Source organism: Capra hircus, chromosome 17, assembly GCF_001704415.2.
Source record: "Capra hircus breed San Clemente chromosome 17, ASM170441v1, whole genome shotgun sequence".
In the NCBI taxonomy this organism is placed as follows: Eukaryota; Metazoa; Chordata; class Mammalia; order Artiodactyla; family Bovidae; genus Capra; species Capra hircus.
The window spans coordinates 36216654-36231990 of NC_030824.1; the positions used below are offsets into that span (position 1 = coordinate 36216654).

At 42.4% G+C, this 15337-nt stretch overlaps 1 protein-coding gene across 1 annotated transcript in view; it reads left to right on the forward strand.

The window, feature by feature from the left end:
* Positions 10402-15337, forward strand: part of FGF2 (fibroblast growth factor 2) — a 51085-nt gene continuing 46149 nt past the window's right edge. The window contains 3 exon segments of the mRNA XM_018061205.1: positions 10402-10596; positions 10647-10817; positions 10820-11261. Of these exon segments, the coding sequence (XP_017916694.1) occupies positions 10402-10596; positions 10647-10817; positions 10820-11261 (808 nt within the window).

A 15337-nucleotide genomic window follows, 5' to 3' on the forward strand; every position in this document is an offset into this window, starting at 1 on the left:
AGGAACTTCTCTAGGCAAGAAACACAAGAGAAGGAAAAGACCTACAAAAAATAAGCATGAAAAAATCAAGAAAATGGTGAAGAACATTTTCTTAATCTTTGGCAAAATTATAGTTCAAAATATTGACCCTTACTGCTCCTTTTATTTATTTTCTTCTTTTTTTGGCTTTGCCCCAAAACTGTCTTGTCAGTGTCTCCCTAAGATATTAACATTTCATATGTGATTTGTTCAAAGTTCAGAGAAATTATACCCTTTTATCATCTGCTCACTAAACAACTATTAATGAAGCCCAGTTATGGTAACTTTGGGGGCAATTATTTAACTTTTGGTTTCTACTAATTATGTGATCTTTTATTTTTCTTTTTTCGGTATACCAACAAAACTGATATCCCCATGGCATTTAGGATCCTAGTTTGCTGACTGGGGATTGAACCCATGCCCCCTGCATGGAAGCTCAGAGTCTTAACCACTGGACCACCAGGGAAGTCCCATGTTCCTTTGATAAAGAACAACTAGACAGGTTTTTAAGAGAATTGATTCCAGGAAAGAGGTTACTTTTCATTGAGCTTTTATCAAATAGCACACATTTGAGAATCTTATTTCTCATTGCCTTGTCTGCCAGAAAGATTAGAGCTAAATTCAGGGATCAATTAACATGAAGATCTAGCTCCTGGTACAACTAGTTTTGTCCTTTTAAATGACATGTGCTGCTCATTTTTATAATTTTAAGTTCTTCTGTCTTTTAATAGGCAAATTTCTAAATGGACATGCAAGGTAGAGGGATGTCCAGATGCGCTATAGTAAATAAACAAAAAATCGGTAGTACTCTTTTGCTCTTTGTACATATCCATACACTAAAGTTTTAAAATAGTCATCCTTGTAATAGTCAATATGCTTTTCCTAACTTGTTTAGCCTTTTACATGAATAGTGAAAACGTTAACTTTATCTCAGCCTCCTTGAATTATAATGGTTTTAAACAGAATCTTTACTATAACTTCATTATTCTATTAGTAAACTGTTGGTCAAAACATTAGTTTTTCAGACAGCATATTGTTTTGGAAAGTTTAAATTAATGAAATTCATCTTTCTATCATAGAAGGAATATTGAGAGAACATTTGAAACCTTTAAGTCTAGCCAATTCTGGTTCCAGCTTTTTTAAAAAAAAAAATCACTACTCCTTTTTGTATTAGTTTTGTGAGATGACTTTAACCTTTAGGAACACTAATTTGGGATGAAATTTTGAATGCTCTTAATGACTAGGGGGTGAAGTGTCTAAATGACCTTTTTCATCTCCAGGGAGATGACTGCTGTAGGTCAGGCTTGAGGTCATTGGCTAAAGAATTACAAAGAAAGTCATAGTTTTGGCAGATACAGATAAAGCTACCACAGATAAAGCTGATGCTTCTGTGATGAAAGAGAAAAATATTTACTCCTCGCCTCTAGGCATAAACGTTGGCTATAATCAGCCAGTTTTGGTGGTTTGGAGTTTAAAATATTTCTAAATTTGGTACACACTACCATATGTGGTCAGGTTAAAGTTATTGATGTCTGGGAACATTTCTGGGAAAACAAAAATATTTCCAACAAAAGATGAAGAATCTTAGAACTGTAGAGATGGAAGAACTCTATGGTAGTCTATCTGGTATCTAGAAAGGCTAACAAAGAGTCTGTAATATGCAGAAACTCTCTCTAGAAAACTGAAGATTGTTTTTGGAACTTCTTGCTGTAATGCACTTTTATTTAGCCTTTGCATAAAAGAAACTGATGACAAGTAGGAATTTGCATGATTACCACAATATATGATTATGGTAATCAATGTTGCCCTGTCCTGAAAACTATCTTGTCAATGTCTCTTTAAGATATTAACATTCCATATGTGAAGTGTTCAAAGTTCAGAGAAATTATACCCTATTATCATCTGCTCATTAAACATCTATTAATGAAGCCGAGTTATGGTAACTTTGGGGGCAGTTATTTACCTATTGGTTTCTACTAATCATGTGATCTTTTATTTTTCTTTTTTTAGTATACCAACAAAACTGATCTCCTTTATTTTCAGATCATGGATAATCAGAGGTATAGATTTACATGGGGAGTGTAGGCCTGGGATTAGGCGATTGAATTTTTAACTTTCATGTCATCTTTTTAAATTGACTTTTCTCTAACCAGATTTTGCCATGCTATACTTGCTCAATTTATTTTTTTTAAACTTAGAAGTAGAATTTTACTATATCTGCTAATTTTATCTTAACATTTCTAACTTGTAAAAAGGCTTTTAAATTTTTATTTCATCATCTGTACTACTAATTGGCATTCCCAGCTTTATGATGCTAAAATTTTAACAAGAATGGCACCTCTATAAAGGCATGAGCACTGTTCATTGGTAAGAATATAACATAGTACCGTCACTTTGGAGGTGAATTTGGCAATGTCATTTAAAATTAAAATTGAAAATGCAGGAACCCAATAAATCCATCACTAGATAACAGCTCTGGAGAAAAAGTTGAATATATGAGCATGGAGACAAGAACAAAGAAGGATCCTACAGCACTGTTTGTATTGGCCAAGATTTGTGGACAGCCTAAATGTACATCAGTCAGGGAATGGTTAAGGACTATGGATATATTCCTTGGGAATACCCTGTAGCCATTAAAATGAGCAAAGCAGATTCATGTTTCGTTATGACATAAAGAATTCTAAGATATACATTGAGCAAAAACAACAAGTTACTGAGAGTTAAGGAAAAATGATAGCATTTAAGTAAAGATACATATACTCATTGGGCTTCCCCGGTGGCACATTGGTAAAGAAACTGCCTGTCAATGCAGAAGACACGGGTTCAATCCCTGGGTGGGGAAGATCCCCTGGAGGAGGAAATGGCATCTCACTCCAGTATTCTTGCCTGGAAAATCCCATGGACAGAGGAGCCTGGCAGGCTATAGTCCATGGGGTCGCGGAAGAGTCATACACTCACACTAAATGATACTGTGTGTTTTCTATGGTATACACACATATGTAAGTGCACAAAGGAAAATTTGAAATGATATACACCAAACTGAGAAAAATGGTTTGATCTGGGGAGAAGTGGGAAGTGCCTGGGATTGGAGGTTGAGTCCAAGGGATGCTCTCACCATTATCTGTAATGCTTTCATTTTCTACAGAGATATTATATAACTTAGTATTACTATACAAAGTTAATCTTTAGTTAAAACCCAACAACAAAAAGAAACCTAATTCAAGTTGCCAATAAAAATGTTTAAAAGGAAAACATCCTTAAACCCATATTAAAACCATACTTCATTTTATAGAAATGACAAATTAAGAAATGGGAAACCAATTATAAGATATTGGCTGCCTAAAAAGCCCAGGAACATCTTCTGAATGGAGAAATCTCAACATGCCTTTGTGGAATTTTGGGGTGGGTGGCAATGGGTTAGTTACTAAGTCATGTCTGACTCTTTGCGACCTCATGGACTGTAGCCCAGTTCAGTTCAGTCAGTTCAGTCGCTCAGTCGTGTCTGACTCTTTGCGACCCCGTGAATTGCAGCACGCCAGGCCTCCCTGTCCATCACCAACTCTCGGAGTTCACTCAGACTCATGTCCATCGAGTCAGTGATGCCATCCAGCCATCTCATCCTCTGTCATCCCCTTCTCCTCCTGCCCCCAATCCCTCCCAGCATCAGGGTCTTTTCCAATGAGTCAACTCTTTGCATGAGGTGGCCAAAGTACTGGAGTTTCAACTTTAGCATCATTCCTTCCAAAGAAATCCCAGGGCTGATCTCCTTCAGAATGGACTGGTTGGATCTCCTTGCAGTCCAAGGGACTCTCAAGAGTCTTCTCCAATACCACAGTTCAAAAGCATCAATTCTTCGGTGCTCAGCCTTCTTCACAGCCCAAGTCTCACATCCATATATGACCACAGGAAAAACCATAGCCTTGACTAGACGGACCTTAGTCGGCAAAGTAATGTCTCTCTGTAGCCCACCAGGCTCCTATTACCATGGGATTCTCCAGGCCAGAATACTGGAGTGGGTAGCTGTTCTGTTCCCAACCCAGGGATCAAACCCAGGTCTCCTACATTGCAGGCAGATTTTTTACCATCTGAACCACCAGGGAAGCCCAAGAATACTGGAGTGGATAGCCTATCCCTTCTCTAGGGAATCTTCCCGACCTAGGAATTGAACCAGGGTATCCTGCACTGCAGGCGTATTCTTTACCAGCTGAGCTACCAGGGAAGCCCCTATTTTATTGTTTATTTCCAGTCTGTTGCAACCACAAGCAAAGCTGAAGTGTGTGTATTGACCAAAAAGTTCATTCCTGTTTTTCCGTGAGATTTTTATATGTATGTCTCTGTGCCCATCTGAGAACTAGAACACTATATCTGATTCTAGGTTTAATTTGCATTTCTTTCACTCCCATGTTTTATATTTTATTTGTATTTCTTTTTCTATGAACTACTTGTTCATGGGCCTTTGCCTGTATTTTCTCACTAATACTTAAGGTCTCTTTGTTTTTTAGATTAACTTTGATTCACAGATAATGTGTAATTTCCCAGCTTGTCATTTGTGTTTTGACTTGGTTTAGAGCAGGGGCGTGTGGCACTGGAGGGGGTACTTGTGTTAAATTTATGTAACTGAAGGGTTCATTCATATAGCTTTCCCAAAATCAAGGAGCAGTCTGTCCCAAAGGTAAATTCAAGTTCCCACTTCTTGCATTGTTGCTTTAAGATAATGGGTTTTTTCCTCCTGTATTTTGCCCATTAAAAAAAAACAACAACAAAAAAACTGCCTTGTATTGTCAGTCAGGATGCCCCCCTTTAATGTCAAATAAAGAATAGATGGACAAGGTGATTGAAATCTCTCCAATCTGAGCAGACCACACAGAAGATAAAGCATAACATAAAGAAAGGGCCTTTCTGTAAGGGGCATCTTTGAAATGTATTCATTATTAACAACAATTTATTTGAATGAAATTAATATAAGGAGGGCTGAGCTCCTCTGATTTAATAGCTTTCTCCATCCAACTCTTACTATAGTATAGAGCTAATTAAAAAACATAGAACATATTACTTCTAGCATCCCTCTCTTTAATAGGTAAAAGAACAAGGCATTGTAGTTGTCCAGTGGTCCTCAGGGAAGCCCAAGATAATTTAAGGGTAAAAGACATCGTGAAGGTTTTATTTTTCTGATTTTAGGAGTTGATTCTGGGAAGGCAAAATCATAGAGCTTATGAGAGGAGACTGATTACTTGATTAACACAGTCATAGAGGCCTGAAAACAGTGCATGATTGCAGCTTGACTGTCTGTCTAGAGTGACAGTACAATATTCAAAAATAAAATGCCCTGAGGTGGCATAATTAAGCTTCTTGGCTATTTCAGGAACTTTGGTATGTTTGTTGTTACTTACCTGTTTTAAGAAATCAAGGACACAAAATCAATATAAAGCACAAATCATTATTCTGAGACCAGAACCTGCCATGTAGGAGGAAAGATTAACCTTTTCCTACCTCTCGTGGAGATGGGATAGAGGCGCTCACTCTGCTGATGGTCATGTGGTGACTCGAGAACTAGTTAGACGATTTCTGATATACTAGGCTTTGGAAGTCAGTAATTTATGTATTTTAGTAAACTTTCATAAGGAAATGGGGTTAGTGTGATTTCTTTCAAAAACGGTTCGCATTTAGAGTTCCACTGTCATTGATCACACCCATGCATAATATAGATAAGAAGTTTGGTTTTCCAAAACAGCTTTCTAAATGAAACTAGTGCATGTGTTCATTTAATATATATATTAGTTCAGACTCTGCTTATTGCCACTAGGTCCAAGAATACAGCAATGTTTAGGGCAAAAAGATCTCTTCCTTTAAAGCACTTTATATTCTATTGAAGTGAGGTGACTGATAACATATAAGGCAATGAATAAATAAGATAAAATTTTAGATAATAAGTTTTATGTAGTAGTGAGTAGCCAGAGGTTATTTTTATAAAATAAAAATAATTTGACTATCCAAGGTAATCAGTACTAACATTTTAATATATCTCATTCTAATATGGGCTTTAACAAATTTAACAAATGGATTATTATTCTATAGTTTTGCAAACTACTGTCAATTCACAATATATTATGAGCATTTGTATTCTGTTACAAAACTGTCTATGTGGCTTCATAGGACAGATTGGTTTCTATGACTATAACATGATTTACTAAAATTAATTTGTTCATCTTTAATTATTTAGATTATCCTTCATTTTTTCTCATTATGATCAATTTACTGAACACCAGAGTTGCTAAAAAAAAAATGTATGTGATTTTTTTTCTTGAGAGTAAATTTCTTACACAAAACTGTTGGCCCAAATTAAATTTACATAATTTCAAAAATTTAAGAATGTGATGCACACATTGCCTTTTAAAAATGCTACAATAATTTATCCTCTGATCTGGCAGTTCATGAAGTTTCCCGTTCATCCTGTCTTTGGTAACCTGCGGTAATATTATTTCTTTTTTTCTCTCAATTTCATAGGAGACCATTTCCATTTTTATTTCAACATGCATTTCTTTATTTTTTCTAAGATATAATTCACATACCATAAAACTCACCATTTTAAAGTGTATAGCTTAGTGTTATTTTAGTATTTTCACAAAGTTGTGCAACCATCACCATTATCTTAACTCCAGAGCTTTTCCATCACTCCCACTAGCGGTCACTCCTCAGCTGCCTCCTCTCCCACCCCTTGGCAGCCACTCATCTGCTTTGTATTTCTGTAGATTTTTGTCTATTCTTGACATTTTGTGTACCTGAAGCAAAAGTTGCTCAGTCGAGTTCAACTCTTTGCGACCCCATGGACTCCTCTGTCCATGGGATTCTCCAGGCAAGAATACTGGAGTGGGTTGCCATTCCCTCCTCAACGATATCTTCCCAACCCAGGAATCGAACCCAGGTCTCCCACATAGCAGGCAGATTATTTACCTTTATTTATTTATTTTTTTGTATACATGGAATCGTGTTTTTCTATCTGGCTTTTCTGCCTTCACTGTTGCAAGGTTCATCTATGTTTTACCATGTATCGGTACTTAATTTCTTTTTATCTGCCTGCGATGGAGGAGACAAGGGTTCGATCCCTGGGTTGAGAATTTCCTCTGGAAAAGGGAGTGGCAATCCATTCCAGTATTCTTGCCTGGAGAATTCCATGAACAGAGAAGCCTGGCGGGCTACAATCCATAGGGCTGCAAAGAGTCGGACACGACTGAGCGACTAACACACACACACACAATATTCCATTTTATGGATATACCACATTTTGTTTATCCATTTGTCAGTTGATAGAAGGCAATGGTAACCCACTCCAGCGTTCTTGCCTGGAGAATCCCAGGGACGGGGGAGCCTGGTGGGCTGCCGTCCATGGGGTCGCACAGAGTCGGACATGACTGAAGCGACTTAGCAGCAGCAGCAGACAGTTGAGTAGTTTCTACTTTTTGACTATGATGAATAATGAAGCTATGAACATTCGTTGATGTGTTTGTTTTTGTGTGAACATAGATTCAATTCTTGTGTGTGTGTGTAGAATTAATGAATGGAATTGATAGTCCATATTGTGAAACTGTAATTTTTTGAGGAAATGCCAGTCTGTTCTGTATATTGGTTATACCACTTTATGTTCCCCCCAGCAATATATTGAGGTTCCAATTATTCCACACCCTTGACAGCCCTTGTTATATAAATTTTTTTAATTATAGCTATCATATTGGGTGTGATGACTCATTGTGATTTTGATTCATATTTTACTAATGACTAATTGTATTGAACATCTTTTCATGTACTTAATGGTTATTTTTATAGGTTCTATGGAGGAATGTCTATTCAAATACTTTGCCTACGTTTAAATTAGACTGTCTTTTAACTGTTGAGCTGTAACAATTCTTCACATGTTTTGGAGACTAGACTCTCATCATATATATGATTAGCAAGATTTTTTCCCATTCTCTGGATACCTTTCATTTTCTTAGTAGTGTAACTCGGTGCACTGAAGTTTTTGATTTGGGTGAAGTACAATCTATCTGTTTTCTCTTATAGCTGTCTCTCTGGTGCCATATCTAAGAAACCATTGCCTAATCTGAGGTCACGAAGATTTCTACCTACGTTTTTATCTAAGAGGGTTCGTAGTTTTAACTTTTACATTTAAGTCTATGATCTATGCTAATTTTTTAATAGTGTGCTGTTCTTATACATTTATTTGTCCAAATGAATTTCACAATATTGTTATTTAGTTTTAAAATGGTGCCAAATTTTTAAACTAATATTGTTTAATTTGACATTGTTATTTTACTGTATGTTTCCATCTAGGAACACTTAAGTATTTTTTAAGTTCTCATTAAGTCTTTGTACTTTTCATCATTTAGATTTTGAACAATTCTTGTTAATTCCAAAGTAATTTACCTTGGTGTAGAGAAGGAAATTCCGGAACCTAATTTTTTTTTTTTTAAATAATGGGTTTTGTATCCATCATCTTATAGAATTCTGTTGGTTCTAGTTTTTCTTCAAAATTACTTTTATATTCATCCTTAGAGTTGGGTAAAATGAGAGTATAAGTAAATTGCTCATGGTTCAACTGAGAGCAGATTGATCGCATCTAAGAATATTGTATCTGTCTTTGTGTATCTACAAGTGTGTGTTGAGAAGAGTCTGGTTAGGAACATAAGACAACTTTCTTAAGGATGTCTTCTTGGAATTAATGCTATTTGACTTAGAGACCTAGATTCCCTGAGCTGGCTTATCCATTTCCAGTGGTATCGGCTCTCCTGGTTTTGCAAGGATCTAGGAAACAAGAGGTTATTGTACATGGGATGAAGTTCCACAGGACCTGTGGTCCATTAGCATACACACTGCTGTTGCTGCTGCTAAGTCGCTTCAGTCGTGTCGGACTCTGTGTGACCCTGTAGATGGCAGCCCACCAGGCTCCCCTGTCCCTGGGATTCTCCAGGCAAGAACACTGGAGTGGGTTGCCATTTCCTTCTCCAATGCATGAAAGCGAAAAGTGAAAGTGAAGTCACTCAGTCATGTCCGACTGTTCGAGACCCCATGGACTGCAGCCTACCCAGGCTCCTCCGTCCATGGGATTCTCTAGGTAAGAGTACTGGAGTGGGTTGCTATTGCTTTCTCCAAGCATACGCATTACTTAACTGCTTGTAACTCTTCCCCAAATTTCTGGATACTACTGTGAAATAAATGGTTTGACTTAGCTTTTATCCCTGTGTTCTTCGAATACTCAGGTTTCTGTGCATGGATTTCAAAGCTTGTTCAAGTCTAACTTGATTTCAAAGTAAATGGCACCTCAATTCATGCTGCAGTAACTTTAAGCATCCCTGAGGATTCCCACAGAGATATCTGCAAGGGAGCTGTTTGTCTTAAGAGATTTTAAATACAGCTAAAACCTGTCCATTTTGGAGAGAGATGTCCGAGAACATCCATCAGCCCAGAGAAGAGTATTCCGTGGTTCTTAAAGCTCCAAAGAATCGTACTCCTATTTAACATCCTAGAAATGTGTCTAGAGTTAAACCCATCTCAGAGCCTTATGAACAAATGCACCCATGGATAATCTTTTGAAAGCAAACAAGTCCTTAAATAGAGGAACTTCTGTATTCTCACTTCTTCCAAGAAGCTTTCCCTTACTCCTGCCTATCCTCAAGCTGCATTACTCCTTGTCTGATATCTCCTGAAACTTTTTACTTTTCTATGGCCTTGATGTGTTCTACTGTTAACAGTATTTGTGTTGCTCTTGGTCCCCTTGTATCATCTTCACTGTGCCAAAGACCCCGTTTGATCGGGCATCTCCCACTGCACTTACTGGAATGCTTTGCACACAGTAGCATATGAAGTTCTAAAGATGAGTATTTTGCTAATCTGTAGTGCCTGTTATATTCCACTGAAAAATAAAGTGTAATTAACCTCAATTTTGTAGTTTGGGATTTTCAATAAACTACCCTTCCTCCAAGAAGTGCCTAACAGTTTAGCTAGAACAAGACATTAACATGCTGCAGTCGCGATAAGGATTTGAGGGCTATTTTCATCTTTGCACGTTGACTATCAGGTTAGTCAGAGAAAAACCTTTTCCTCTCTGCAACTCAACCCCTTCTCTGGCCTCTCTCTCCCCTCCTGTTAGTAAAATACTTCAGCCTCCGCCTTCCCTGTTAACAGTTTGTGTGCCCCTCGTCTTTGGGTAATTAAGACGTTCAAAACCTATTCTGACACACAATCCTCCCTGACTTCCAATTCCTCCACTTCTTCGGGGTGGAAATAGTTCCTACGCTTTGAGACGCTGGCAGAGAAAAAGACTAGGGGAGAAAATTGCATTTAAACTTTGAAAAGTTGAGTCACGGCTGGTTGCTCAGCGAAAGCTCCGCAATGTGGAGAAAGTCGAAACGTGGTTTGGGCTGCGCGGAGCTGGGCTGGGGCGACTTCTGGGGAACCGGCGGGGCTGAGCCCCTAGAGCGGCGGAGGCCTGGGCCAGAGCCTCCCGCCGCGTCCCCGCACCTCCCCCGGCCCTGGCTCTCCCCCTCGGGCTCCCGGGGCACGGATGTCGCGCGCTTGCGTCCTGAGGCCCGAGCGCCCGACCCAGACACCCGCCCCAGAAAACCCGGAGCGAGTAGGGGGCGGTGCGCCGGAAGGGAGGCGGGCGGGGGGCGTGGGGGGTCGTGGGCGTCGGGGGTGGAGACGTATTAGATGTGACGCCGCGGCCCGGCGGGTAGCAGACCGGCGGACGCGGTGCCCGCGGTGGCGAGCGGATCCCGGGTGCTGCGGCTTAGGGAGGCGGCCCTCCCGAGAGCGGCGGCCGCAGAGGCATCCAGCCCTCACCCCCCGATCCCGGACCGCCGGGCACCCCGCGCTCTAGGACAGGCGGAGAGGGAAGCGGCCGAACAGCTCGAGGCTGGGGGCTCGCGGGCGCGGCCGCGTGCCGCGGGGAGGGAGGCTGGGGGGCCGGGGCCGGGGCCGCGCCCCGGAGCGCGTCGGAGGCCGGGGCCGGGGCGCGGCGGCTCCCCGCGCGGCTCCAGGGGCTCGGGGACCCCGCCAGGGCCTTGGTGGGGCCATGGCCGCCGGGAGCATCACCACGCTGCCAGCCCTGCCGGAGGACGGCGGCAGCGGCGCTTTCCCGCCCGGCCACTTCAAGGACCCCAAGCGGCTGTACTGCAAGAACGGGGGCTTCTTCCTGCGCATCCACCCCGACGGCCGAGTGGACGGGGTCCGCGAGAAGAGCGACCCTCACAGTGAGTGCTCCCCAGGTCTTCCTCGCCGGTGCCGTCTTCATCCCCTGCGGTTCTCTCCCCCGCCCCTGCCTTCCAGCCTCCGCGCTCCTTCTTCCTCTTCACTGTGACCCCAGTGGGACTTGTGGTTTCTCTCGGCTCGGCCCTCGGCGGTTTCGGGCTCACCACTCGCCCCCTCCTGCCCCGAGCTGCGGTGGCGGTAGACGCTCCTCCAGGCTTTGGAGTGTGCCGGCTGCTCAGCTAACCCAGTCCCCTGGGCCCCGAGTCCCGGTGCCCGGGCTTTGCGGGCGGCTCCCTGGGCGCAGACAACCTGTCGCGTCGGGGGTGCCCGGCGGCTGAGCAGAGGTGAGCGGCCCAGCGAGGTGCCGCCCGCGCCCCGAGCCTGAAGTTCCGACCGCTTCTATGGGATGCCCGTTGTCTTCGGGGCAAAGCCAGGAGGGACCGCAGCCCAATTAAAAGATCCTTGTTGGAAAGATACTTTGCATCAGGTTTGAGGATCAAATAGGAGTTTGAAGTGCGCAGAGGACTCAATTTACTAGTCTACAGTTGCATTTTCTGTAATAATAATAATATATCTGTGGTAATAGAAATAAGATTGGTCTGAGGCGTTAGTTGTCAAACTAAGAGTGCATAAGAATCACCTGCAAAGTGTGTTTGTTGTGTGATTCATGGCTGAACCATCTCCCAGAGTTTCAGATCGCTTAGGTCTGGAGTGGGGCCTCATTTGCATTTCTGACTAGTTCCCAGGTGATGCTGACCTGGGAGCACAGTTTGAGAACCCGCTGGTCTAGAGAAAGAGGAAGGAAAGAGGTATAAAATAGGCTGATAAAAATAGATGAGTTTGAAGTGAGAGAAAGAGATCAGGTATTTTTTAACTGTCATCCTGTAAGTGCAGGTAAAACATGTTTTGAAAGCTGTTTGTTCTGCTAGTCCTTCCTTAATGGTTTTCAGGTGGAAAACTTGATCCTCTGTTTTTTACCCCCAAGACCCACAAGAGGCCTTCTTTACCTTGTGATGCTAATACTGCATCCTTTGGGGCTTTCCAGGTGATACTGGTGGAGAACCCACCTGCCAGTGCTGGGGATGTAAGAGGTGTGGGTTGGATCCCTGTGTTGGGAAGTTCCCCTGGAGAAGGAAATGGCACCCCACTCTAGCATTCTTGCCTGGAGACTCCCCATGGACAGAGGAACCTAGTGGGCTACCGTCCCTAGGGTCCCAAAGAGTTGGACACGGAAGGAACTTTGCAAGCTGTCACTCTGGGCTGAGAGTTAGGAAGAGGAGACAACTCTGCAGCCAAACCTAGCTGACAAATTCAGTAATAGGAAATATCCCTTCATAAGAATTTGTCTTTATTGATTTCAAAATAGCAACAAGCAAAGGATTCAGGTCTGTAACTTTTTTCAGGCCTGCCATAATTAAACAATTTTCTCGACCACTTACATTATCCAGTAAAACTGAAAAGATGCTTGTAGCCCAGTATATTGGTTAGTGCTCTTTCTCTGTTTTGGTAACTATTTAGGTTTCACAAAATTATCTTTCTGTGTGGGGTTTATTCTGTGCTAGTCTGCCTGGGCGAGGTGCACATATGTCCCAGTTAGTTTCGCTCTTTTCTAGTAGCACAAAAAGTAGTATGTTCTTTGACGAGAAGACAGAACTCTTCCCCCAGATTAGGTTTATATCGGGGCTTCCTTTAGTACATTTTCTTCCAGACATTTTATGAGTTGCAGGTATTTTCTTTGACGCTCTTAATGCCCTATTTCCTTTAAAACAAAACTGGATAGGGGCTGGGCTTTCCAGGTGGCGCAGTGGTAAGGAACCCGCCTGCCAATACAGGAGATGCAGGAGATACTGGTTCGATCCCTGGGTTGGGTAGATCTCCTGGAAAAGGGAACGGCAACCAACTCCAGTATTCTCGTCTAGGAAATCCCATGAGCGGAGGAGCCTGGCAGGCACAGTCCACGGGGTGGCAGGAAATCAGACATGACTGAGTGACTGAGCATGCAGGCATGTATGGGAGTTAGTAAGGATAATTCTGAATTGCATATTACATTCCCACCCTCAAAGGTTAAAGTGTCTGCCTCCAATGCGGGAGACCCGGGTTCGGTCCCTGGGTCGGGAAGATCTCCTGCAGAAGGAAATGGCAACCCACTCCAGTACTATTGCCTGGAGAATCCCATGGACGGAGGAGCCTGGTAGGCTACAGTCCACAGGGTTGCAAAGAGTCGGATACAACTGAGCAACTTGACTTAACTTTTTATTCCCAGTTTTGGGCTGGGCCATCATTACTGTATTCTTATTTTAACTTATTTTATTGTATTCTTATTTTAACTTAATGGTCTGAAATAGGATTGATACTCTCCAGGGGACATTTGGCAATGCCTGGAGATGTTTCTACTTGTCATGCCTGGAAGGATGCTACTGTCATTTGCTAAGTAGAGGCCAGGGATGTTACAGTGCACAGGATACCTCCCTAATCGCTCAGCAAAAAAATAAAAAATGTTCTGACCATAAACTTTAATAGTATTAAGGCTGAGAAACCCTGCCAACCTGATAAGTAGCTAAAGACCTTCAAAGGTAGAGAGTAGAGTACTCATCCAGAGTGATGAGTACTGATTTTTTTTTTATGAGTACTGATTTTTAACAATCACCTTGTACCAGGTGATAGACTGACAAGAATATAAACCTGAAAATGATCAATTTAAATGACTTTTGTATAGGCCAACCTGGACAATATGTTTAATTAAGGACAGTGTTTTGTTTTTTCCCTGACATATCAAAGGTGTACTAATAGTTGACAAAACCAGGAGGAGACTGTTAGGAAATATATAGGAGAAACAATGCCATACCAGTATCCTCTTAACCATATCCCCTCCATTCCCCTAAAGGAGCAAAACTGATCAGCAAACGTGGAGAAATAAAAGCGGTTAATGCTTGCTACAGCTTCCCACCGAATTAAGGTTCAGATATCTAGACATATTTGAAACATTGGAAAACCCAAGGCCCCCTCCCTCAAACTGGTTTGTCCATACACCCAAAATCCATCACTGGAGATTTATTCCTTTGGCATAACTCTCTGTCCAGATGTTTCTAAAATGCAAACGCAGTGTGTTCTCAGAATCCACAGTCTCCATCTGTGGTGACGACGGCTGACAGCCCTACACCATTTCTATGAGGGACTTGAGCCTCGGTGGGTGCTGGAGCCTGCGGGAAACCCTGGACCTGGGTCCTCATGGATACGGGGCGGAGGGTGCCTCTGGAAGGACGAGTGGAGCAGTTACCTGGGTTTAACATTTCATGTGAATTAAATTGTGTGTGCACGATTTCTTCCCCCAAAGCTGACCAGCAGGACTGCAGTTGAGAGGGGAGGCTGTGAAGTCGGTGGCATGAATGTGGGGCGCTGGTCAGGGGCAGGGGACATGGTTAGGTTCTGAAGGGACACAGGGCAGGGTGGTGTGGGGCCAGGCGGACAGCTGCAGGAAGCGCGGGCCAATGACACCGCCAGCGTTTCCAGCTTCCCAGTTTTGCTGGAGATCACCTGTGTTTCTCCCCAGGTTCTCTCTTGAATTGTTTTCACATCAAAAGGCCCACTTTCCTGCACTTTTCTCACAATCCTGAAATAACCTGTATTTGACACGAGTGTGTTGATAAAAGCAAGATGAAAAGAAAGACAGGGCCAGTATGGGTGCCGCACATCCACCTTCCCTTTGGTGTCCCGGTTGTTTTGCCAGGCCCCTTCCACTTGCCCATGGGGATGTGTAACGGAAATATATGCTCTGAAGTACTGAACCATGTGAAAACATTCAGAAGAGAGCACATTTTATCCCAGGCCGCACGTTCAACATGCGGTGGAGTATAGTAAGGGCAAAGTGTACTGCTTGTGTACATTTTAGCATTAAATTTATTCCAGATGCTTTTATTTTGGAAAAAATGAAGGTAGTTAGAAGTGCTGGAGCCACCTTTGGGTCTTCTCCTGGGACCGCCTGCTTGCCACACTCCTCCGGCTTCTGGCCTCCAGAAGACACTGAGCCTTGAAGAGGCTGAGGGACGTGCCCACCCCCAAGTGGAGCAAGGCTGGGATC